Below are 27,940 nucleotides of genomic sequence, written 5' to 3'. Positions count from 1 at the left end.
TAGAGTAATGGAAATAAAAACAAAAATAAACAAATGGGACCTAATGAAACTTCAAAGCTTTTGCACAGCAAAGGAAACCATAATCAAGACCAAAAGACAACCCTCAGAATGGGAGAAAACATTTGCAAATGAAGCAACTGACAAAGGATTAATCTCCAAAATCTACAAGCAGCTCATGCAGCTCAATAACAAAAAAACAAACAACCCCATCCAAAAATGGGCAGAAGACCTAAACAGACATTTCTCCAAAGAAGATATACAGAATGCCAACAAACACATGAAAGAATGCTCAACATCATTAATCATTAGAGAAATGCAAATCAAAACTACAATGAGATATCATCTCACACCAGTCAGAATGGCCATCATCAAAAAATCTAGAAACAATAAATGCTGGAGAGGGTGTGGAGAAAAGGGGACACTCTTGCACTGCTGGTGGGAATGTGAATTGGTTCAGCCACTATGGAGAACAGTATGGAGGTTCCTTAAAAAACTACAAATAGAATTACCATATGACCCAGCAATCCCACTACTGGGCATATACCCTGAGAAAACCAAAATTCAAAAAGAGTCATGTACCAAAATGTTCATTGCAGCTCTATTTACAATAGCCCGGAGATGGAAAGAACCTAAGCGCCCATCATCGGACGAATGGATAAAGAAGATGTGGCACATATACACAATGGAATATTACTCAGCCTTAAAAAGAAATGAAATTGAGATATTTGTAATGAGATGGATAGACCTAGAGTCTGTCATACAGAGTGAAGTAAGTCAGAAAGACAAAGACAAATACCGTATGCTAACACATATATATGGAATTTAAGGGGAAAAAATGTCATGAAGAACCTAGGGATAAGACAGGAATAGAGGCGCAGACCTACTGGAGAACGGACTTGAGGATATGGGGAGGGGGAAGGGTGAGTTTTGACAGGGCGAGAGAGAGTCATGGACATATACACACTAACAAACGTAGTAAGGTAGATAGCTAGGGGGAAGCAGCCGCAAGGCACAGGGATATAAGCTCGGGGCTTTGGGACAGCCTGGAGGGGTGGGAGGGGGAGAGTGGGAGGGAGGGAGACGCAAGAGGGAAGACACATGGGAGCACATGTATATGTATAGCTGATTCACTTTGTTATAAATCAGAAACTAACACACCATTGTAAAGCAATTATACCCCAATAAAGATGTTAAAAAAATAAATAAATAAAATAAATGTATACCAAAAAAAAAAAATAAATAAAAGCTAAACAAAATTGTTAGCTTTCATCTTAGCAATAATTCTCAATAGGGACAGAATCAACATTTAATTAAAAAGCTTGATAAGTGAAAACATCTGCATAACTTTTATTATGAAATATATAACCTCAATATTATTGATAATTACTATGAGCAATTAATAGCTCCTTTACTGTGTTTTCACACTTTTTAGATTTGAAGGTTTTAAATTTCTGTTTTAAATAATTTGATTAATCATTTACACTACATAATTTGCAGTTCTTTTATTAAGGCAAATATTTTCCCTTGTAAAATCACCTGAGAAAAAAATATTTTAAAAAGTACGTCTTACACTATCTTAGACTCAAGTATAGAGCAAACTAAATAATGGAAATAGAAAAAAGCAGGTAACAATTCACAACTATTTTTTGGCACATAAACTACTCACTCACATGATTTAAATAACTCTTCTAAGAAAGAAGGGTACCAATTAGAAACTGGCCAGAAATTCCCGTGAAGCAAACACTGACTCTCCGGAAAAGTTCACTAAATGCATTAATAGGTACTATCAGAGTAGATGCTTCCCCCCTTATAAAAACTATGTACTTTAGGCAACATTTTTAAAAATCAGAAGAAAACAAGGGTCTGAAAATCGTACAATCTGAAAACCAAAATAAATATAAAATTATAATAAAATAGATTTTAGTTACTTGAGTTCTCAAGATTATTTTACCCAAAACTGCAGTTTATGTTCTAAATTTTAATGTCATTACTCAAAATGGTTACTTTTCTACTCTAAAGCTACAGTTACTGATATAAATACAATTATCTACTTGACTAATTCAGTAAAACCACAATTCTAATTCTAATCTCATTTAGTTTACCTTTTCCTAAGTGGAATGTGTTCCCTAAGCATGTTTCAGTGTACCAAGTAGCTAAAAAGTATCAAAAAAAAAAACCTCTCAACCTGATAAATGAACTGAATTGTCTGAATTTCATTGTTAAAAACTGAAAAGACTTTGTCAAGAATGATGTTCATGCTACATGAGTATCAAAATTATTAGAAAAATGTAAGATCAGGAATTAATAACCTCTAATTTACACTGAGAATATTTCTGCTTAAAGACAGTAGTATTTAAAACTGTGCCTTGGCTTCAAAATTTACAACAGTCCCTTTCCTCTCAACATCTCATTGTGAACCCTCAATGTTCCTTTCTTCCATTGTTAAGCAGTTCTTTCCTATTTCTTAGGTCATTCTCACAGATCTGTGCTTCCAAAAGGTTTATGGTCCAACGACAGCACTGAGCAGCATCCACAGTCAAAAAGAGCCAAATAATTCTTTTTTTCTTTGCTCAAAATTCAGATCAAATCAAGTAATTGATGTCATATTGTAATCATTTGTCAAATGCTCTAATCCATAAAGCTTTAAGTTTCTGTGATTCTAAACACTAAGCATGTGTTAGTTCAATTTCCATCAGTAATCCACTGAATAATAAAAAATTCAACCTTAAGTCTACAGTTAAGTTTTTGCATGACTACTCTTAGAGCTTTGTAACATGTGCATATTCAAATGTTGTAGACACTTAGTGTAGAAACACATAAAAGGAATGAGTTACTTCACACAAAGCAACCTGACCTTTCTTTTCTTTCCCTTCATACAAAACTTACCATGAAAGAAAACTGGACAGAGATATATTACTAGAAATTCATTTACAACTATAATTAATCTCCTGGAAGGATTTCACTGGCATCTTGAATTTATATTAAAATTTAATCTAAAATAAGTTACTAATGATAATATAAACAATTACACAAACTAAATTATTTAGCAGTAACTGTGTGTCAAACATTGTTCTAGGCACATTACACATATGAACTCATTTAATCTCCCCAATAATCCCATGAAATGGATAACATCATTATGCCCGTTTACAAAGAGGAAACTAAGGTGAGATTAAATGGCTTGCCTAGGTCACTCAGTCACTAAATGGCAGAGCCAGGATTTGAACACAGGTAACCTGGATCCAGAGTCTATGCTTTTTACAATGCTGTTCTCTTTGGAAAGCCCTTGGATATGTGAAATTTTATAGATACAATAAAATATTCTGCAAAGGATACTCAAAAGTATATCAAAGTTGAATAGAAATGCATTGAACTAGAAACATACACTATAGCTCCTACATCAAAAAGTTACCCCGACCCAGGAAGTTAATGGATACATGGCTAGCTTATTTGCGTCATAGTTAAAACACAGTGTTAAATTATGTATAGAATTAACACAGACCCACTATTTCTTCATGCCACTAAGAGATGTATCACATAAAAGATATAATGGTCATGAAAAGTTAACTAAAGATAAGTGCTAGTGTTTAAAAAAATGAATCAAAATAAGATCAAACATTTAAAGAATGCTACTATAGATTACATTTAAAGAAATTAAGGAAGAAATTTATATTTCTATTAGTAAATTCTCCTAAAATTTTAAAAAATACTTGACTGACTACCTAAAGAAGAAACTCGTATTTCTAGAAGTAAAATTCCCTAAAGATTTTGAAAATATTTGTTGACTACCTACCTCTCCATGATTGAAAAAGAAGCACAACACTGTAACCAGGCCTCCTAATCGACTGCCGCTGGAAAAGAGGATAAGAAAATGTAACTTGAATAACAGAAAGCAGGTCAATCTTAATAAAACCTTGAAATAACAGAGCATGATAATCTGCCAGTACTACAAGAAGTTTTAGCCACACTAGAACTCTACTATACTTATTTACAAAACAGCTTATTTCCTCTAAGGTATCATTAGTCAAAACAAGTTTTATTTTTAAAAAAATCATTTTCCATCTTCAAAATGTACAGAAAAACACAAACTGACAAGAAATAAAAAATTCTTAATAGTCATGTTACTGTGCGTCATGCAACCTGACCTTTCTTTTTCTTTTTTCTTTTATCCTTTAGTACACATATTAATTTGTGTCCCTCAGCATTTCTCAAAGTATTTTTCTTGGCATATAATATATATTCAGAAGAGGGGATGGGAGCAAGTACAGAAAAGTGCTTAATGGTCATAAAGCTGGAGATCACCACACTGTCTCCTGCTCTTGGAAATTCACAAAGCATGTTAGCACATTAAAGATTTAATTAATTCAGTATTTCCCAAACCCAAGCTACTTTTATACATGCTTGGGAAACCTAGTTTACAGATTAAGTTTTATCGTTCATTTGTTTTCCAAAAATTGGGAAATACAACACAAATATCAAAATATGAGAATCTGGCTTATCACTCTAGCTAAGAAACCACAATGGTATAGTTTGGCAGTCCTAACAGTTAAACCTTCATTTGATCAGGTAAGAGTGAAAACATCCCCATTCTCCTCCTCCCCTGGCCAGAAGCATTTGGGCAGGTGAAAGTAAGGCTGTTTTTAGGCTTGTTCCATCATTTCTTTCATCTCTACTATTGAGGTCTTTTTACTCTCTTTAGCTCATGCTGCTTTCTTGTTATTTTACCCAAATATCCTTCTTTCTTTCTATCCATCCAGCAAATACGTGTACAACACAGAGAAGTAACAAAGAATCAGACATAGGTATTCTAGGCCATTATATTTATTCTTCAGGATGTATGAATGAGGAAACACAGAAGAGATATATGAGATGGCAGGGATAATCCATGTAGCAAGAACATACACCCTCTGCATCACCCCCAGAAGGAGAAAGGAAGGGCTGGGATCCCCAGCACATGGGGCCAGTCAGCCAAGAGGAAGGTGAAGTTTGCATGTTTAGTGGCAAGGAGTTTACAGAGTTGCCATTTTCCCTAGAGTCAGGGCACAGAGTCACTTGCTGCTCAAGAGAACAGGTAGCAGGGCTAAAGGCTTGAGGAAAGGGGAGAAGGGGATGTCTGAAATACCACTTGCATTTAAGGAGAGAGGTAAGGAGGGAAAACAGAAGGACTGTAGAGCCATCTTTTTTTTTTTTTTTTTGCTGTACGCGGGCCTCTCACTGTTGTGGCCTCTCCCGCTGCAGAGCTCCGGACGCGCAGGCTCAGCGGCCATGGCTCACAGGCCCATGTGGGATCTTCCCGGACCGGGGCACGAACCCGTGTCCCCTGCATTGGCAGGCGGACTCTCAACCACTGCGCCACCAGGGAAGCCCCAAGGCATTCTTTTTATTTTAAGAGATGTCAAATATTGCACAGTACAAACACACTGCAATTTTTTCAGCCCTTTTCCTGTTATTGGTCATACAAATGTTTTTCAATTCCTTGCTATAGTTTTTAAAATGTTAAAATAACATCGCTGTACATGTAAAAAAAAAATGGTGCCTTTATTTCTATTGAATAGACGTGTGAGACTGCCAAGTCAAAGAACGTGAACTTTCCAGAGAAGCCATTCCAGTCCACACCCTCACCAATCTATGAGGGGTCCGTATCTCTATAACACAGCACCCAATATGCCCAGATCCTTTTACATTTTGCCCACAGGAAGGGCAAAAATGTTTTTCTCACTGTTATTTTGATTTGTTCTTCCTGCCTATTTGTACAAGCCATCATTTTACTTTTAAAAAATTTTTTTAATTAATTTTTATTGGAGTATAGTTGCTTTACAACAAAGCATCATTTTAGTGGGCTGTTTTGTTCTGTTTTCTTCATTTACTCTTCTGTGAATTGTATGTTCACATTCTTGTCTGTTTTCCTATTGGATTCTCTGTTTCCCTATTTAAAGATTAGGGATACAAATTTTTTTACTGTCGTGTGTGACAAAATCTTCTGATATAATTTACAGTGTATTCTGTCAGAAAAAAAATTTTAATTTTATGTAGTTAATTTCATAGTAAAATGTCAATATTTTAATTTATTTCTTCTGCATTTCCTGTCTTGTCTGTGAAGGTCTTCCTTACCTCAAAATTATATAGTGTTCTAATATACTATAGGTTATGGCACAGCATCTTCCATGATTATATAGACACCTTTGCTTAACTAATAAAGCAGGGAGGCAGACTTTCTGGTATATTCAGGCCCTGCATAGCCAGGAGGAGAGAATAAACTTTGCTTATCTACGAGGAATGTTCTAAGTTACAATCACTAGGAAATGACATGACTTGCAATAAATCCAAAATAGTGTTCCCAGCATTTACCTTCCTACCCTCCAATCCTTAATGCCTATCACATAGGTCATTTTATTTTGCTAAACAGAAAAGATGTAGTAATCAGAATACTTAAAATTGATTTTTTTTTCCATTACAGTTGATATTTCAGCATTCCCTAGTGGTTAAAAAAAAAACGTTTCTTCTGCAATATTACCAACTACCACCTGTGAGAAAATATGAAAGTTCCTACTGTGCAAATCTGAAAGGATTCTGAGCTTGGCAAACATTTACCACATTTACTCATACATCCCATTAATCTTTTGAGCCTTGATTTCCTTAGATATAAAATAAGGGGGTGAGAATGTAAAAGATCTTAAAAATACTTTTCAGTTCTAACGTTTAATAATTTTATAATTCTCTTCTTTCCCAAACTTTTCAGTGAAGCAGATTCAAACCAATCATCACATTTTGGTAGGCTGTGTTAATCTCAGAGGTTTTTACCTCTATTTACCAAAGAATGATGAAACACGCAAAGTTCAAAGAGAAAATGAAAGTAGTAATTCAAAATGATATTAAATTACCCTTGGAGTGAGTTTTCTTGCTGTATAAATGCTTAAGAAAGAGCATATGAGAGAATATTTTGGAAAGAAATCAATTAAGAGAATTTCCAGTCTCAAGTTTGATATGTAATCCTCAGCACCTGCTAGCCCACCAGGCCTGGCTGAGAGCTGAGCATCTTCCCTTAAACTTAGAGGCAGGGATACTTTGGAGCATTAGGGAAAGAGAAAGTAAAGGTGAGAAAAAGAATGAGAATCAGGAAGGCTGAGAAAAGTTCTCAGCTTGGTCCTGTCAGTCTGTTATAAGCAAACCATTAATGCCTTTAAATTAACTCTTTGTCTGCCAGGGCCAAGAAAAATAATATTTTATTTACTCGATTGTGAACTTTCGATACATCACTGCAGCTGTTGGAGTGCCTACTACTGAGCCTCTCCTAGGGCAGAGATTCAAAAGGTATCTGAAGAGTAAGTGAAAACATAAAAACTATTCAATCAGAAGACTGTTGGCATTCATTTTGGGGGAATCTTGTGGTCAAACATACAACATCTCACGTCATTGCTACTGGGACCTCCATTCCACGGTGGAAAACTTCCTTCCCCATCAGCCTCAGCCTCTACCCAGATGCTTCCTTCTCCTGCCTTGAAACCTCACCTTGCTGTGGGAGTCACTCTGTCATGCTCCTGTATTGGCTCTAGACCTGGAGGTGAGGCCAGCAGCCACCTCTATTGTCACTTCCAGACACTGCTCCTGAGCCTTTCATTAAACCCTGCTCATCTCAGCTCATTTCTTCACTTGCCCTCCTCAGAGCTGTTACCTCCCAACACTCCAGCTCATTCCCCACTATTCACAGCTTTCTCCTTCCTCACAGGCACACCTAGCTTCTTAACCCTCTGTTGAGCACCACTGGAGAAAATTACACCAACGTGCAAACCTGTGCTGTCCTAAAATTATTTTAAAAAGAACAACTCAATCACAAAGCCTCATGAACTCTGCCTCCCAAATATCATGGAGTCTGTCTGCTTCTCTCCATCCAACCCCCACTATACTAGCTCAGGCCACCATCCCCTTCCACATGGACAATGGCAGCACCTTCCTGCACAGCTTCACTATATCCAGGCTCACTCCTCCTACAGTGTATTCTCTACATCATGCCATCATTAAAAAGAAATTAATACGATCACACTAACACTATCCACTCAGTCCTTCATTGGCATCCCATTGTTCTCAGGAGGAAATTCAAACCCCTAAACACGTCTAAAATGCCATGTGGGATCTGGTCCTGCATACACTTCCAGACCCCTTTCACTGTTCTTCCTTCTCCCCCAAAACCTGTGCTCCTGTTGCACTGTCCTTGTCACAGTCCCACAGTGAACAAATAGCCTTGTGGGGGACTGGACTGATGGCAGAGCTGAGGCAGTCCTAGGGAGAGAGAATACCATGGTATCGTAGTAAGAGAGATGCTGGGATGTCCCAGAGAGACAGAGAATGCCAGGGTATCCCAGGGAGGCAGAATGATAGGGTACAAATAAAGAAGTGCAAGGATACCGGAGATATTCTGAAGGAAGAAACCAACGGGATTTTGTGACTACTTGGATTTCAGAGGTAACTAAAGGGGATAGTCATGGATATCTTCTCAGGGTTAGACTTGGACAACAAACAGTGTGGTCAAGTGTCATTTGCTGAGGGACTTCCCTGGTGGTGCAGTGGTTAAGAATCCGCCTGCCAATGCAGGGGACACGAGTTCAATCCATGGTCCGGGAAGATCCCACATGCCACGGAGCAACTAAGCCCGTGTGTCACAAATACTGAGTCTGCGCTCTAGAGCCCCCAAGCCACAACTACTGAGCCCACACGCCACAACTACTGAAGCCTGTGCACCTAGAGCCCATGCTCCACCACAAGAGAAGCCACCGCAATGAGAAGCCCACGCACTGCAACCAAGAGTAGCCCCAGCCTGCACTACTAGAGAAAGCCAGCGCACAGCAACAAAGACCTGACGCAGCCAAAAATTTTAAATTTAAAAAAAAATGTAATTTGCTGAGATAATGACATAAAAGGGGGCAGATTTTGTAGAAAAGACACCAATATTTTCAACCAATAACTTTCATCAATTTAAGCATGCTGAAGAGAAATACACATCTTTTAAATATTCATATACAACTGTTAGACCAAATGATTAAAGATGTGCTAGCAGGCCAAGTTAACAGAACATTCAAAAAACCAAAAAAAAACATGGAGCTGGAAAAGTTTGAGCTGGTTCAATTCACAGCCTACTTTAACGTTTTTAACCAAAAATCCAGCCTGCATAAACAGTAAATGCTTGATTTATTAATGAAGAACAAAAAAATGTCAAATAAAACAATGCAAGTGAAATTAGCATACAGAATAAGAAAGTCAACTTTTCCTTAAAACAGGTGGAGGGCAGGGAAGGAGTAAGAAATTGATGTAAAAAGTTAGTCTATTCTGCCACAGAGCCTAAAAAAAAACACTGAGTCACTTCATAGGTGACTTGGGTTGGATCATGAGAAGACAGAGTTGGAAAACTGGTTATATTAATTATGACTATTCACTTCAGGATAGAAAGGGGGTTATTAAGCAAAATTAAAAGGGGGGTTTGACATACAGACTAATCTTCCAGTCCCTCAAGGTTTCTGGAACGTATCTATAAATAAAGTAGTTCTAAAAAAAATTCTGGTATCAAAGAAGCCACTATGAACCTCCAATGGCCAAAGCTAATAGAGAAAAACAGAAAACCAGAATTGGATTTTCTTTGTACTCTGTGAGTGGTTGGTTCCTCATGTGGAAGGCATTTTCCGATGAGTAGCTATGTCTACAAAAGAGTGGCCAGGCTTTTCTCACAAAAGCTGAGAAGCAGTAAAGAACTTAGCAGAAACAGGTAGAGAAAGGTAAATATTCAAAGGAGAAGGAGATTCAGGGACAGATCCGAGTGGTCACATAGGTACTGAGCAGCAAACATTAAATGTAGAGACCTTCATAAAGAAAATCATTTAAAAGTTCTCCTCAAAAAGCTCCCTTAATGCAATAAAGGGAATGGAAAAGAGAGACGGGGAATACTGCTTCCTGCCTTGGTGAGTGCACTTGAGCCCTCACACACTAAGTGTCCACAAGAGGTGGGGGTGGGCAATTGTCACTGGTACCTGGTGTCACTTCTGCACTGAAGTGATTAAGAATCCAATGTGCCTCCACTCTCCGTACAGAGGCTTCTGAGGCTGGTAAATGAAGAAGCTACAAGATGATCCCGACCTGTTCATTCTATAATAAAAGCCACTAGCCAGTAAGTCCCATCCACCTTACACCCTTCCAACTTGCTTTTACAAGCTACCTCGTTCTTAAAAATAAATGTCAAGCTAAGGATCACCAGGCTGTGAGGAAGCTTTCAGCGTGAAAAACAGAAACAAATACAAATTGAAGGGGGACCTGCAGTCAAGAGACAATGCAAGAAGCAGAAGAAAACTTCAAGCTCAAAACTCTTTAGGAGAGTTGGAAACCTCATAGAAAGTACAATAAAGTGTAACAGATAAAATAAGGGAGGGAAAAAACTAGAAATTAGATTTCAATCCAAGAGTTCCATATCCAAACAATAGGATTTTGAGAAAAACAGAGACAATGGAGAAGAGAAAGTCATCCAAGGAATAATACTAGAAAATTTTCCCCAGAACAGAAGAATACACATGTCCAAATGAACAGAACCCACAGGGTATCCAATGAAAAGGATGAAACAAAATCTACCACATCATGACCTTTATTTAAGACATGAAAAAGAAGAACCCAAAAGCTGCCAGAGGGAAAAAAAGCCACTTACAAAAGGAATTGATGGCAAAACAGAACTTAATTTTGAAAAGCCAAATTGAATCTTAGAAGACAGTGGAACAAAGTCTGAGGAAAATAAAATACTAAAATCAGTCAAATCAAGTGAAAAAGTAAAATATAAAGTCCCAGCATGCAAGCCTAGAGAGTGATCAGTCTAGTGTGGAACCAGAAGACAGAGGACTCTAAGAGGGAGGCCCCAGGGACTAGGGGTGGGAGAACTGAAATGGTGAATTTTATACATTTGGCAACATATAAATTAAGCATTTTACAGTTTAGTTGTGGTTTAGAATTAATCAGTATACAGAAACCAAAGGAAAACAAAATAATAGGCAATTATTAACTACAGGAAAGAAACTGTTACCATGTAAACAATTAATTACCCTACGTGACTCAGCGGTGAGCAATATTTACATGGTTATAAGAACCTAAGTATGGGCTACTGGTTTCCATGGTAGAATTGCTGAGATTTTAAAGATGTGAAAGTGGTTTCTCTGGACAAAGGAATGGATGGGTTATGGAGACAGACGGGGTAAAAAACTGCTGCTGCATTTTATCACAAAAAGCCAATAAGCCAAGGTCATGTACGTACACACAAAATAATGACAATTAACTTTAAAAACACACTAATAAGTCTCTTACCCAGCTGTAGAATATAATAAAAAAAGTAGTTCAATAAACTTAATTGGGGACCTGTTTGTCAGACAAAGAGCTATGAGTAAAACAATCATAAAAATCTTCCAGACAACATTAAAACAGATGTTCTTATTCATCACTAAAGGAAATAAAATAGTATATTTTATTAATTTTGGCTTGAAAAACCATTAGAACAAAAACTTCAAAAAACAAACTGAAACATCACAAATCGTCAGACCATCCCAAACTATGGGGCACACTTCTATAGGGAGGAGGATGAATTGGGGAGAGATGTGCAATCAAAGAAATACACATTCAGGGAAACTGAAATGCCACACACAGTCTGCTACCCTTCATTTCAAATTGTAATGTGTCAACAAAATGATTCTAAGAAAAATTAATGGACCACAAAATCACATATAAGAGTACTAAAAACAGAGCAAAATAGGATTCTAAAAAATAGTAATATTAAAAAGAGTAAACTTATACGTGTCAAACTAAAAAAACAATGTCCACAGTTTTTCAAAACTAAACAATATACCATATTTAAGAATATATACATAGGTGGTAAAGTTATAAAGAAAAGCAAGGAAAAACTTAGACCAAAAGTTAGGATGCCATTTCCTCTGAGGTCTGGGAAAAGGGAAGAAAATGCACTAAGGAGGAATTTTAAGTGAATGAAAGCTTCCAATAATGATATTTATTTCTTAATTTGAGTGATGGGTACACAGGTGTTTACTTTACTATTGTTTAAAAATATATCTAAATATTTTATACAATTCCACAGGTAGGACACATTTCACACATAAAAGTTGCCTAAGAGAGGATAGTGGGTACTACAGTAGGTAATGTACTCAAATCACAGAGATGCACGAAACATAAAGTAAGGAATTTCATATAGCTGTTTCTTTTAAGACCCTAAAAGTAAAGTACAGTAAAAGTATTTCCCATGGAGGACAACAAACAAGTGTGCAAGTAGGCAGCAGGGCCTGGAGAGTTACCAGACCGTATAAGTGGACTCAGAGTCATCAACTCTACTCAATGCTCAATGATTTCTAAAGAAGATCTGCTCAGATGATCTAGAACAGAGAGCTACATGCTGAAAGAGCCTAAAAATCAAAAAGGGGTATTTTCTGGGCACCCTGCAGTAGAACAGTGAATGGAAAAGGGCTCAAAGATTCTATTACAAGATCTAAAAATCATACTCAAACTTAGGTGCTTTAATGATTCTACTCTATTTCTCGCCTTAAGAATTGTGGGAGGGACTTTCCTGGTGGTACAGTGGTTAAGAATCCACCTGCCAATGCAGGGGACATGGGTTCGAGCCCTGGTCCGGGAAGATCCCACATGCCACGGAGCAACTAAGCCCATGAGCCACCACTACTGAGCCCACGTGCCACAACTACTGAAGCCCACATGCCTAGAGCCCGTGCTCCACAACAAGAGAAGCCTGTGCACCACAACAAAGAGTAGCCCCCACTCACCACAACTAGAGAAAGCCCGCTTGCAGCAACGAAGACCCAATGCAGCCATTAATTAATTAATTAATTTTTAAAAAAGAATTGTGGGAAAGTAATTTTTGTCCATCCTTCAGCTACAGTTTTTATGAGAGGTGTAGAAACTCTAAAGATGGTGGCAGCCATAATCAGTGAGAGACTAAAGAGAAAATTAAGCACAAAAAGACAGGAACAGAGTCCCTATAGGCTGTTCACAGCACTTCTCCGTGAAAACCTTGAGTGGTTTTATGCATTATTTTACCATCCTTAGATTAAAACCAAACAAAAGAATGGCTTGGCTGGCTGCCAGGTAATCACTGTAAAAGGGGCAGGTGGTACAGGTGGATGGGACCACATCCTCACCACTGGTGAGACCAGACTGCAGTAGAGGAAGGAACAGGAGTTTTAAAGATTAGATTGGGGGTGACAAGGATACCCAAGGGTAGTCCAATTAAAAAATCTTGCTTCAATTTTGTCCTTTGAGAGGGAAAGGTAAGAGATGCACATATTCCTTGGCAGAAGGGAAGGAACCAAGAAAGACAGACTGAAGGATGGTGACAAATAAAGAATAACAAATAAAGAATAACTACATGGGCTTCCCTGGTGGCGCAGTGGTTGAGAGTCCGCCTGCTGATGCAGGGGACACAGATTTGTGCCCCGGTCCGGGAAGATCCCACATGCCGCAGAGCGGCTGGGCCCGTGAGCCGTGGCCGCTGAGCCTGCGTGTCTGGAGCCTGTGCTCCGCAATGGGAGAGGCCACAACAGTGAGAGGGTCACATACCGAAAAAAAAAAAAAAAAAAAAAAAAGAAAAACTACATGGTAGCAAGTAGGGATGAACTCCGTAACACCAACAGGGGGATGAGCCTTAAAACAAAAACACATCTTCAAATGGACATCCCTCTTTCAGGACTAATTCTGTCCTAAATTAATTTTCCACTAATAGAAATATTCACCCTCAAAAACAAAGTTTGTTTTGACCTCCTTTGAATTTCAAAGCAAGGCAAAAGGACTTGCACAACTAACTGGGGAAATACACATACTTCTGGGACACACACATGCCCAGACAGACACCTCTATCAGAAGTAATAGAGACAGGAAACACGTGGAGTAGGAGGAGGGAAGGAGAGAGAGTTGATATGGAGAGGACAGGCCTCCTTGGTTAAAAGGGCTTTCAAATTCCCACTTTCAGTTTTTATGAGGCCCAAATACTTTGTTTCCTGTCCCTAATACCACAAGACCTCTGTATCCCAGTACCACACTCCTTTTATTTGAGCTAGTCAGAGTATTTCTGGTGAGCTATTTCCAAAAAGAACTAAAAAATCCTGTTTAGAAACTGTTATTATTTGTACACATCTTTTATATCAATAAAATTTATAATAAATTTTAGGTATATGTATATTTTTTCCCGAGAGTTGGCTGTTAAACATTTACCAGCACACCACTGCTTCAGGGTAAATATTAATAGCTATACATACCATCCGATCTACTCTTACTTAACAATGCACAGTGTACTAGTGAAGAAGCATCCCACACTCCAGAATAATACTAAAATCAAACTGAATGACAAAGAACGAAAGGATTAATATTACTTGCATGATATCTGCCCCTCAGGTCCAACAAGAAAAGCTTGCATTTATTAGTAAGTGATTCCACTCCTCAGGAATGTACTGAATTCCCCTCAAAACAAGCAATGGGGACTTTCGTAACAGCCTACTAACTACTCTCCTACGTTCCCTCCCCCTGGCAGAACAGAGACTTGCACACGCGGGGTCTTGAGAAACTGGCCTCCAGAAACTGTCAGTCTGTGGCTGAGAAATACCAGGGTATCTTATGAAATATATAACTGTAACTATGTCTTCACAACACAGCTTTTAGAAAACAATCAACAATAGGTGTTTTAAAGAAATACCAAAATCCTGAGAATTCCAGACAAGAAGGTACATCAGAAATAGGCTGTGTGTGCAAAAACACCTTACTTCATCTCCTTAAGTCAGAGGTTGGCAGCCCAGCCCCATTTCACCATTTGGCTATGTTTTCTATGTTCCCTTCTACTTCCATTTCCGGTGAAATGAACTGGCTTATTTGACTTCAGAAAACCCGCGTGTGTGTGTGTGTGTGTGTGTGTGTGTGTGTGTGTGTGTGTGTGTGGGTGTGTGTGGGTGTGTGTATATATATATATATATATAGAGAGAGAGAGAGAGAGACAGAGAGAGAGAGAGAGTTTAAAAACATATATTTCTGGATTTTAAAATGTCATACTCAATCTGCCTATAAATTTCTAATCTGCTAAACAAATATCAACTTTTATTTCTCAATAGAAACACAATTTATAAAAAAGATTCTAAACTCAATTGAACATATCCTCCTCTTTATTCTTAACCTACATGTTAAGAAGTCTGCCGCTTTATCCCACTTTATAAAATTAGAAGGGTGACAAACCTAACAATCAAGGAAGAAAACATTAAGAACTACCTCTAATTGGACACCGCTAAAAATACTCATGTCAAGAACACTTAAAAATGCAATGAAAAAAACTGATAGAAAAAGTGACAGAAGACTCGATTCAACATATTATAAACCAGGGTCACTACTGGAGTATAATTTACACACCTGGGCCCCCAGGGTGCAGTGCAACAGTCAAGAGAATACACGTGGCTCCACAATGCACAGGAACTGGGTGTCATTTGGGGATGGGTGGACGATCCTAGAGTTTCGGATGTGTTTGGACAGGATTAAAGACATTATTTAGGGAAAAGAAAATGTGTGACACTAGTGGGGTCTCTATATCCAAGCACAGCTCCAGAGAGTAAACCACCAGCTACAAGAGTCGGACAACATCAACAAAGGGGCCAGCTGGGGCACAAAGCAGTAAAGTAGGTGAAGCTGAAACAGGATGCAGCCCTCAGAGCTGGGAGAAGAACCAGAGACAGCTAGTTAGCAAGACCCAAATCCTCTTATGGTAAAGTCACTCCCTCCTGCTACCCTAAGCAGTGAATGGTCTGTGGATGTTTTTTTTTTTTTTATCATCCTAAAACTACAATAAGAAATTAGACTTTACATCACAACTCAGCACATGTACGTCTACACACATATACACAATAAGCAACAAACAGAAGTTTCTCTAAATAACACCCATTTTATAATGGTATACTTTATTTTTTACATTTGTGTTCTTTTTCATGTAAAAAAGTTGCTGGGCCTAACTCACTAAATTGATTTTAAAATCCCCTAGATAAAGCCCTGCAATTTGACAGACTCTGTGCTGAAGTAGTCACTGGCTGACTCTGGGGGCAGGTGGGTGTCAAGGGTCACATGAGATCATAGCTCACCTTGAATCCTGTCCCTCTATTGGTCAAATTTCTGATTTCCTTCACTTGCTTTGGAAGTGGTTTCAAACAGCCTGGCATTAAGGTCATTCATCAACCAGCCCAACTCATTTCTCCAATCTTACTCTTCCACAACGCCTCCTCAATCATCTGCGTCCCAGTAAAACTGATCTGCTTGTAACCCCTCCATATCCCAGATTTTCCACCTTTGCTCGCCCCTGGGATTCTTTTCTCCTCCACCTATCCAAAATGCTCTGACCCTCCAAGGCGGAGCTAAATCGACTGCTCCACACAGAACAAATTTCTCCTGCCTCCAGAACTGTAAGCACTTTATCCTTGCTGTCTATCTTCTACTGACACACGCCTACCACCACTGCCATCTCTCACCTCACCCCACCACCATGCTCTCAGAACCCAAACACGCAGTCTCAAAAAGAGACCACTTGGTACGCACTTTATGTGCTGACTGAACAAACAAACATGTAGGGAGCACACTGCTGTCTGCGGACTACAAAATCTCAGGCCAGGGCCCACACCACCAAGAATCCCTCAACCAAAACTAGAACCTCATATTCTCTGCGGCAGATATAGTGCCTTCAGCCTCTGAAACAGTTGTTATAGCAAGCATTATACGAAAATGATACTGAATGTTTACTTTAATAAATGTTTAGAAATTCTTTCAATTGAAAAACAGCATAACTATAGATTAGCAATTTAGTAATAATGCCATGTTCCATGTTTTACTTCCCTTACTTAAAATCTAATTTCCCAAATGTAATAAAGCTATCCATAAGACAGCTGGGTAGTACTTAGCAAAATGGATAGATCCCCTCAAACTCATCTAACTCTGGCTTCTCATGAGACAAGGCACACTGGCCTTGCTTTCCTTCAAGTCAGCCCCCTCTCCTGATGACCAGATACTTTGGTTAAGTTATTTCTGTGTGTCTTGTTTCAAAAACAAAATTTTTCACATCATCTTTTAATCATGAGTTTTCATTTCGGTCTCCCCCAGTTACATAATTAAAAGAATTTTCTTTCATGCTAATATTTCTGACTTTGCTCTAAGTATCTTAAATCTCTATGCAAATATATTTTAAGTTGATCTTCTAATAGCTTCCTCATTTGACAAATATTTATCAAGCAACTGCTATACACTCAAACACTGAGCTAGGATGCAATAGACTCTTTGAGGCGCACTAAACTAAGAATGCCACACTTCCAAAGCAAAGAAGATAACAGGATAATAGCAGATTCACACTCATTAACCCAAATTGAAAATCACATACATATGCTATACTTCTGTACCGCAAAGAATCAGTAAGAAGTAAAAAAGAAAATTCTAAAGATACTCTGAAGGTAAAATAGTTCAAGCAAGTAATGTAAGGAATGGCCAAAATAAAGAAGAAACAGAAATACAAAACTCAGAAAATTTGTCTATCTTTTAGTTTTAGAAATGTTGCTCAACTATGAAGTAAATGAGGTCAGGTATTCACTATCTGTATAGAATATATTTCTATTTAACATCAGCAAAATAGTCATTAACACCATTTGATAATGAGTGGTTCTTTCCTTTATATTTTATGTAAACAGTATATACTGCTTATGCACAAATGCCTATGAATATTTAATATTTATCAAACATCCCCATCCTGCTCTACTTAAACCTTTAAAATTATTTTAAATGTGGCTAGCTAAGCCAATAGTAAAATCATTCAAATGGGAAATATTTTTGTATCTACAAACAGATATATTAGAAATGACATTGTTATAAAACTGAACTATAAATCAATCATTATCTCACTATTCTAGTATATATTATAAACACATATGAAAAATGAATAGTCTTACCTTAAATATGTGCCATATATGAAGAATAATGCCATCATTAGTCCATTTAAAATAAAAATTACAGCAACATAAAAGCAAGCAGGATCTCCCAATCCTTTAAAAATAAAGAAAAAAATATGCTCTAACTATAAATTATGTGTCTGGCAATTTACATTAAAATGTGCTTATTTTGAAAATGGTTGCCATATATATTAAATGGTTGCCTTGGTTCCCATATGAACACATGACACTAGTGTGGAACATAGATGAGAGCAGAGTAGTAACTACTGTGGTTTCAAAACAGGGCTGAAAATTCATGGATACTCCTCCTGTAGAGGTATGGGGTCTATGCCCCTGCTTCTGAGTCTGGCTGGGCTTGTGACTGCTTCAATACATCATGGCAGAAGCCACATAGAAGACGCCATGCAGTATCCAACTTAGAGCCCTGAGCTACCACATGAAAAGCCTAACTATCCTGAGGTACTATGCTACACAAAAGCCCAAGTTACATGAAAAGGGCACATGTAGGTGTCACAGTTGAGTCTCAGTTGGGCCCAGCCTTGCAGGTACAAGTACCATGCAGGTACTTACATTCTGGCTCTAAGTGAAGTAGCCCCAAGTTAATTCCAGTCTTCCCAGTCATTTGAGTCTAGCAGAGTCCTCTGACATAGTGGAAACCAACCAACCATCCTATACCCTGCCCAAATTCCCTACTTTCAGAAGCTGTACACCACTAAGTTTGCAGGAAATTTATTATGCTGCAACAGACAACTGGACAATATCATAGAAACTTGCCTTCACAGCTTTCAATAGGGCTGAGTCCTTCTCCTCTGGTAACTGTCCAACATATCTTGGTTTGAATACCAATCAAGTCCATTATTTTGATATAAATCCTGTACCAGCTGGCTAAGACTACCTAATTTTTTTAAAAAAAGAGAGACACCATAAGAAAAAAATATTATCCTCAACAGTTTCCTTACTAGAATATTTTTGAGATATTTTGATAATTATCAAACTTTCCCTTCCTGTACCATCCACTTGGGTCCCTTTAAATCTAGTAAAAGGACCTTCACAATCCCCTGTGTAGATTCTTCACTGGTCAGTCTTTACCAGTGCATGGCCTCTCATGGGTAAGAATAAAATATAACAAGAAATATGCAAATCTGTAATCTTCAAAAGCTATAAAACTCGACTAAGGGACATAAAGGAAGAGTTGAACAAATAGAAAGATACTCTGTCTTCCTGAATAGATCTAATTTTTCAAGATGTGAATTCTTCCTCAAATTAATTCATAAACACAATGCTAAGCAAAATCCCAAGTGTCTACTGAGATGCATTATATGGGAAAATGACAAAAAGGAGATAACTGAAGAAAATGTCCTAACAGATAACAAAATTTGTTACTTACATAATTAAATAGTGTGATGCTGGCACAAGAATAGCCAGGCAGATCAAAGTAACCATGGTGGAGGCAGTGGAGTGCCACCCAGATCCCCCTTCAAGGCTGAGGCACTCATTCCCCTAGCAGCTGGGGGGGTTGGTGGCCGACAGCTCCCAGCTGAGTCCCTCTCTGGGAGCTACCCTCTGCTGAAGAGAGTAAATTCACTGAAGATCATACCCCCTCCCAAGGGTAACTGCATCCAATGTCTAACTACTCAACAGGTGGAGGTATAAAGGCCAGGGGCCCTTGCCTCAGGTAGGACAACTCTGCGGGGTCATCCCAGTTCCAGAGTTTCCCAGGGGATTGGCTGAGGCCTTTGCTGTGACTGCATCACAGCTCAGCTCTCCTCCTCCTCCTCCTCCTTCCTTCACCCCCCTTCAGATGTTGCCCCCAAGGGCTTTCCCCTATACACTTCCTGTGTGCACATCTCCTCTTTTCCAGGACCTCAACCTAAGGTAACACTGAACACGAAGTCCAAAAGCAGATGCAAGCATATATGTATAATAATTCTGGATATAATAAAGAAGCAGGGAGAAGACGGACCACTCATCCAAGTGTAAGGTTACACAGAAGACCACTTTGAAAACATATAACGTTAGATCCCTACCCCAACACTGAGCATCCAGACGAATTCCAGATAAATTAAAAATGTAAATCTCAAAAACATAATTATAACAATTAAGAATGAAGATTTTTTACATATGAATGACTAAAAACCATAAATCTAAAAGCTTCACAGATATCTCTGAACAGAAAAAATACATTCTCATCATACTGTACAAAACTAAAAGGCAACAAAAAGCTGGAGAAAATATCTTATCATATAGCATAGTATTAACATCCTGCATATAATAAATGAGCTCTTATAAAATATCAATAAAAACATAGACAAAGGGCATGAATAAGCAATTATTTTTAAAAGTGAAAATGCATTTTAAGATATAGCATTGAATAAAATATACATACACACACATATATACAGCAATGAACAAAATACTTCATGTGATCTTAACTTTTTTCAGCCTATTAAATTAGCAAGGATGCAGGGAAACAAGCATTTTCAGAAAAACTGCTAGTGGGAATATAACCTATCTAGAAAGCATTTTGGCAACATGTACCAAAATCATTAAAGCATATATTCTATTGAACTAAATAGTTCCACATCAACATATTCATAGTTTAAAAAAACATAAGAATGTATGTAAAGATTTCGCTTCAAGGATGCTTATTGCAGCTTTAGATCCTTTAAAAGTTGAAAACAACCAAAGTTTTCATAAAAGATGGACTAAATAAACAATGGTAGATTGTATATACAGCCATAAAACATGATGCTGTTGAAGAAAAGATGACTTAGGAAGATGGCTTTAAATATTCTTAAAAGACAGGGCTTCCCTGGTGGCGCAGTGGTTGAGAGTCCGCCTGCCGATGCAGGGGACATGGGTTTGTGCCCCGGTCCGGGAAGATCCCACATGCCGCAGAGCGGCTGGGCCCGTGGGCCATGGCCGCTGAGCCTGTGCGTCCGGAGCCTGTTCTCCGCAACGGGAGAGGCCACAACAATGAGAGGCCCGTGTACCGCAAAAAATATATATATATATATTCTTAAAAGACAAAAAGCACTTATAAAAAATGTTACGTGTTGTGTGATCCCATTGCTGTAAAAGTAAATGTGTACATGGCTATAGAAAGTACTCAATAAGTACTCTGGTGATTATTTATTGGTCTCTATCTCCTCTATCTCTATTGCCTTACTAATCAATCAGGCTAACTCAGTTGATCTGGAAGTTGGACTCCACTCACTCAATGTGAAATGACCAAAAGCCCTGCTTCGTGCTGGTACTGAGCCCGGGCTTGAGATCCCACAGAGACCATGGCCCTGGCATCAGGCAGCATGCCTTCTAGAAGCATCAGCATGCTAAGAAGGGGGAGCCCAGGGGACGTGCGCTTAACAGGAGAACCTCAAGGAGGAGTCACTGAGGAAGTTACATCTCAGGTTGGTCCTGGAGAATGCTTAGGGATGCATCAAATGAAGGAGGGATGGTGAAGGAGAGGCCAAAGGTTACTGATATCACTGCCTTCCTATCTCAGGTCCTTTCTTCCACTCCCACAGGGGAAAAGTGCATTCAATTAAATGAAGAATCCCAGATAAGGAAGAAACATTATTTGGCAAATGACATGTACAAGTAATGGCGCTCCTCTGCTATAATCCCTATAAACATACCAAATCTAGACAGTTTTCATACTTTGTAAACCATGCAATCATACTAATCACTCCCATAAAATCAGTTAAAGACCCCCAAAATTAATAATGATCTTTTTTCCATATTCCTTTCCAAGAAAAGATACACGTTTTCTTTAAAAAAAAAAAGAAAATTCAATATACTGAATTACATCTTAGATTTAGAATCAGCATTTAATATAAGTAATACTTTAAAAAGTAAAAAAAAAAAATCACAATTGAAAAGGTATCTTACCTCAGGGTAAAGATTGAACCTTTTTAATGTATTAATAACAAGGGGATATTCAGTCAGCTTATCATTCATAATCATCCATACTCCATCCAAAAATGAGGGTGCTTCCACAATAGTCTTAAAGTAGGAATAATATAGTCCCTGAAATAAGCACATGTTATGACTAAAAGTACATAATCACTATGCCTCTTATTAGCTTAAAAAAAAACTTAAATATGCTGCTTTTGAAAAATAAAGCAATCAAGAAAGTAACAGCTACAATTAATTTCATAGGTTTCTGATCACTAATAAATGCTCAGGTTGCAAAAAACTTACATATCTTAGTATAACCTTGTCTTAATTGAAACAGTTGATCTCAAAATAGCTTCAAAAATAGTTTCAACATTTAAAAAGTAATATAGGGCTTCCCTGGTGGTGCAGTGGTTGAGAGTCCGCCTGCCGATGCAGAGGACATGGGTTCGTGACCCGGTCCGGGAAGATTCCACATGCCTTGGAGCAGCTGGGCCCATGAGCCATGGCCGCTGAGCCTGCGCGTCCGGAGCCTGTGCCCCGCAACGGGAGAGGCCACAACAGTGAGAGGCCCACGTACCGCAAAAAAAATTTTTTTAAATAATAAAAAGTAATATAACTCAGACAGCACACTTCATTTAAGAAACCCCTATAATCCATACTAATTGAAGTGTCAGTAAAGGCTATCTTATGAACAGGATGAGTTTACTATGGAACCTAAGTTTACCATGAACCAACGCAATCGTCCTCAGCCAAAAACGTTTCCCCCTAAATGCTTATTTGAATCCTCAAAATGGTACTATCAGCCACCTTTCCTCCAGAGTTATATGTAAAAATACAAATATATTAGGAAGGCTACACACTGATGTGTTACATATAAGTTACATTCAGATGCCAGCTAGTTTTACAGACTATTTTCCTTCTTCTCAGCTCAGCATAAGGTAAGTACCCTGCAGGACCAGGGCTCTGAGGGTGGAAGAGAGGGACAGTGGTAGTACTCCCATTTTGAGGAAAATAATTTTTTACTTTGACATGCTAATTATGAAAGATATCAAGGTTGGAATACTACATGGGACAAAAAACAAGCAAGTACTAGAAGCCTTATGAGGGAGCAGAAGTGGCAGCATAGGGCAAAACAGATGAACCAATTCCATCTGCTATACAGTTTTGTCTAGAGCTCCCCTGGTAGCCAGTACCATTAGCTATCAAACTCTAAACTCACCTTAAGGTTTATAAATATCAAAGTGATTTGCCTACTCAGAAAAGGAAAAAAATGGTTCTTGATACCATGGTATTTAGCTCTCATATCACTGTTTTTTTAAATACTTCCTACTGTACTAGGTTTAATAACGTCCCCCAATATTTCATGTTCACTAAAACCTGTGAATGTGACCTATGTGGAATAGGCTCCTTGCAAATGTAATCAAAATAAAATGAGGTAATACTGGATTAGGTGGACTCCAAATGCAAAATAACTGATATCCTTATAACAGCAGGGAAATTTAAACACAGAGGCACAAGGGAAAATGCTGCATGAAGACAGAGGCAGAGATTGGAGTGATTGTACCTCCAATGCAAGCCAAGGATTGCCAGAACCATGAGAAGCTGGGAAGGAGTCTCAGAGAAAACATGGGACAGCCAGCACCTTGATTTCAGACTTCTAGCCTCCAGAACCGTGAGAGAATAAACTTCTGCTCTTTTAAGGCACCTAGTTTATTGTACTTTGTTATGAGAGCCCCAGGAAACTACAACCTACCTTGTAGGTTTGATTTTGGAACCATGTGAATATCTTATATAATTAAAATTTAAAAACAAAAAATTTTACATGCCTAAATAGCAAAAAAAGAAAAAAAGAAGAAAAAGAATTAATTATTTATCTAGTTGGGAGAGGATTTCAAACAACTTTAAGACATATCAATAGTAATTTTACTGTACACCCCTAATGGAATATATCCTAAAGTCAAAAAGAGCTGCAAGAAAGTTTTAAATTATTTTCAGTAATCATTTTTAATAATATCTTTGATACTTTTATTCCTCAAGTATAAGTAATTTGAAACCAAGATTCTCAAGCTAACAGAAAAGATACAAATTTAATATCAAAAAAGTAAAAACCACCTAAAACTAAATTTGAATTTAGAAATATAAATCAATAATTTATTTTCTCCTTTTAAAAAACTGTTTCCTAATTCTGTTTACTAAAAAGGCCTAGACACAATGGCCAATCTAATATAAAGTATTATCAGTGAGCACCTCTAGAACCAAAATTGTGGTCTCTAAATACCATGTGCTACTGAAAGGAATCAGGGCTCCTTGGAAAACTGGATGATTCCAGGTCTGGAGAGGAAATGTCTTGTAGTACCAGCAAGTAAGGAAGCTACAGAATACTAGTGAGGTCATGTCAAGGAGACAGAGAGAACTGCAAGGGCTCTCACCAGCTAAAGACAGGTAAGTTTAAAAAATATGTTAAAATCTATCAGGCCACAATGGTATTCCAAAAGGAGTACCAACAGAACTCCATTGGTCACCACTAGGAGATGCTACGGAACCAACTCATTTTTCTGAAAAGTTGTAATAAAAAGAAAGAATCAAGCATTTTCCTGTCTTTCCTGTGAAGTGTACCTCAGAGAAACAAACCAAATAAGTATTGTGGGAAAGTTCTTCTCTACAGAGGAATTATGGTTATTAAATGCCCATTCCCCCAGGTAATTTAAACACTGGTTGATCTTTGATGACATTAAGTAATTGCTCTTCATTATTTTCAAGTATGACAATGATACTGTAGTTAACAAAAAAAAGTCCTTTCTTTTGAGACACATATGAAAAATATTTACAGATGAAACAATATCTGAGGTTTCCTTTAAAAAGAGATGGGTGTGTGAAGATGTAGATGACAGAAAAATGGGTATGTGTCCTCAGTTGTTGAAGCTGGGAGAATGGGTAGGGGGAGTTGTCTACTCTTCCTACTTTGGAACATCTTTGAAAACTTCCAGGATGAAAAGCTTAAAATGTTTAGATTACTAAACTACTATAATAAAATATTACATGAAAACTAACCATTTCAGTGCGAAAAGCCATCTCCCTTTCCAATGTTGAGAGGTGAGAAAAATGACGATCATTTTCAAAGAGGTGTGTGATATGGCTCCTGTAAAACAAGAGTAACAAAGCAACAGTGTTGAAACTTATACTAAGTATAATTTTAAAAGAAACTCTAAAAGCAAAAAATCTATATATTTGCAACTCATTTTGTGATAAAACTCAAACACAATGGTATGCATATTTGTTTTTCCACTCAGTATATCTTACATTTCTACTAAACTTTCTCTCTATAAGAATTTTAAAAGCTAATTCAAATTAAATTTTAAAATTAGAATGAACCAGAATAATGACGTTTTAAGCCAAGTATAATAAAATTATAGATTAAACTATAAATGTCATTGGGTTACCATTTCAGAAATGTCTGATTTATGAAATTCTTATTTCTTTCTATCCAGAAAATTAAAAGAATGAATCTTCCTCTCAACATAAACACTATATTAATGTTAAGGGAAGGAGAGTCTCAAATATAACCTCTTTAATAATAGATCTTTTTTATTAAAAAATTGCATTATTCTGGCTCTGATTTATGAATTAAACTACATTTTCAGACTAGTGTGCTGCATGTAATAATATACATTCATCCTTAAACTGAAATTATTCATATATATATGAGCAATAGTTTGGTAGGCTATAAACATCTGCATAAAATATACCATAGGAGAAAAACAATCTTACCAGTGCAACACTGCTGCAAAGGCAGCTGCAAGAAAAAAGAAACGTAAATTATTACTTTAGCATTAAAAAATGTTTTCACCCTACAGAAAAGCATTACAAAGATAAGCATGGTAAAGTTTGGGAACTGTAAATCTTGAACTCTTAGGGACTGGGCAAAGAATAGGGACTCTTCAAAAGAAGTCCCAGGGCTCTGCTTAAAATACCAATAGACTAAATTATAAAAGAATTAAGCATATATCTACAATTTTCATTCATACACTCATTCAACAAAATTAATGAGGAGCTATTATTTGCCAACAACTATACAAGAAACCCTCAGATGGAAAGTTCCACAAACTCAACTGCAAAGCGAATAGAACCAATGGTGAGAGGCAACAGAATAAAGAAATATGGTGACCTCAGGGAACAGGACTGGGGATGGACAAAAAGAGGGAACTATCACTTTCGATATGTGCTGCAATATCTTAATTTCTATAATACATTTTCCTTTTTTTTTATTTTTTGCGGTACGCAGGCCTCTCACTGTTGTGGCCTCTCCCATTGTGGACGCGCAGGCTCAGCGGCCACGGCTCACGGGCCTAGCCGCTCCGTGGCATGTGGGATCTTCCCGGCATGTGGGATCTTCCTGGACCGGGGCATGAATCCATGTCCCCTGCATCAGCAGGCAGACTCTCAACCACTGCGCCACCAGGGAAGCCCACAGTTGACTATTTTTTAAACAAATTTAAAACAAAAGAAGAAGGAAGAAGGAGATGGAGGGGGGTAAGGAAAATAGAAAAGGGAGAGAAAACAAGCTAGTAATAAAACCAGTCTCATAGTTTGCTTTCTGTACAAGTACAAAGAACACATTAAAATGAATCCAGAAAATACCATTCAGTTTCCTTGTATCACAAGATTCACTGTATTGCAGGTTTCTGATTAAATAACTACTAAGGAAATGAACTATAAAGTACTCTTAGAAATGAAAGACAAAACAGCTCAGATCTTATTGTCTTATTTTTAAAGAAGTATTTATATTTTTAAAAATTAAAAAATGCATTTTACCTAGAAGATACTAATAGTTACAAAAGAAAAAGATTTACTCTTTCCAGATCATTGAAACGACAAATATTTAACTAGGTTTGTCATTTGACATTTATTTGTACCTGGTACTTTGACCTTTTGAAATTTTGATTTTTTTTTCTTATTTTTTTTTTCTCATTGACAAATCTAGTATCCACTCCCTTTTTGGTTTTTACCTTTAAAGACTTCACACCACCATAATATAATCTGGGCTTTATTTTCTCAATGATCTAACTATCATGTTGCTGAATAAATCATTCTTCTATCATAGAATGTAAATACCACCTTATACTGAAGACTTGTCACATTATACTTTGGTAATCCCTTAGAGTTTATAATTTTGATTTCATTCATAAATTAATATGGGAAGAATCTACATATTTATAATATATATGTATATGTTAGTATCCATAAACATGATATATAACTTCAATTATTCAACTCTCTTTTCAACTGCCGTCGACAAAAATCCTATCAGTAGAGCTAATACATAATACATAGTTAACTCATATTTCTTATTAAGTCTTACCGGGGAGTTTAACATCTGTTTGCTCCTGCTAATAACCATGAAATTTTGTTTTCATTATACTTTACTGGATATTGTTAATGTATTTATTTTTGAAGTGTATTTATTTTGTAATGTATTTCTTTTGGGCTCATTTACTAAACTATTAATTCTTTTATTTATTTATTTTTTTTGGTTTATCATCTTCAATTCTCCATTTTAAATAATATTTTAAAAAGATAACTTTGCTCATGTTTTATAATTTTACTATTAGTTTCTTCTTCCCATCTGACAATAATAATAAACTTCTAGAATAATACCAAGTAATTCTGGTAAAAGAGGGCATCCAGTATTCTGCTGACTTTAACAGAAATGCATTTCACATTACGCCTTTAAACTAGTCTTTGACCTTCACAATTCTGCAGCGATACATAGGATTTCTCAAGATCATCATCTCTCTACTTCCTCAGAATACTACAACTTCTCAGAAGGATGGAAGATACAAAGTGCCTTTTGGTGCCTTCCTTTAATTCAATCCGTGCAGCACTAGACAATTCTTGGATTTCTTGGCATTTGAATGACCCTCTTTCATAGTTTCCAGGGTCGATTCATAATCTGTCCAATGTTTTGTAGTCCTTTGTTCATTTCAATTTAATAATAGTAATAAAGCAGCTAACATTTGAATTCTTATTACCTGCCAGGCATTTTTAAG

At 37.3% G+C, this 27,940-nt stretch overlaps 1 protein-coding gene across 3 annotated transcripts in view; it reads right to left on the bottom strand.

Moving 5' to 3' along the window:
• DPY19L1 (dpy-19 like C-mannosyltransferase 1) overlaps window positions 1–27,940 on the bottom strand; it is a 105,720-nt gene that overhangs the window by 63,676 nt on the left and 14,104 nt on the right. For all 3 annotated transcript variants that reach the window (XM_032643376.1, XM_032643377.1, XM_032643378.1), the window contains exons 2-7: window positions 25,662–25,686; window positions 24,945–25,032; window positions 21,885–22,022; window positions 18,768–18,888; window positions 17,994–18,087; window positions 3,794–3,851 (exon numbers count right to left, since the gene is read on the bottom strand). In XM_032643376.1, the coding sequence (XP_032499267.1) occupies window positions 3,794–3,851; window positions 17,994–18,087; window positions 18,768–18,888; window positions 21,885–22,022; window positions 24,945–25,032; window positions 25,662–25,686 (524 nt within the window). The remainder of the gene's footprint in view (window positions 1–3,793; window positions 3,852–17,993; window positions 18,088–18,767; window positions 18,889–21,884; window positions 22,023–24,944; window positions 25,033–25,661; window positions 25,687–27,940) is intronic.

Source organism: Phocoena sinus, chromosome 9 (genome assembly GCF_008692025.1).
Source record: "Phocoena sinus isolate mPhoSin1 chromosome 9, mPhoSin1.pri, whole genome shotgun sequence".
In the NCBI taxonomy this organism is placed as follows: domain Eukaryota; kingdom Metazoa; phylum Chordata; class Mammalia; order Artiodactyla; family Phocoenidae; genus Phocoena; species Phocoena sinus.
Note: the sequence above shows the minus strand (reverse complement) of the source record. Positions and strands in the feature narration are given on the sequence as shown.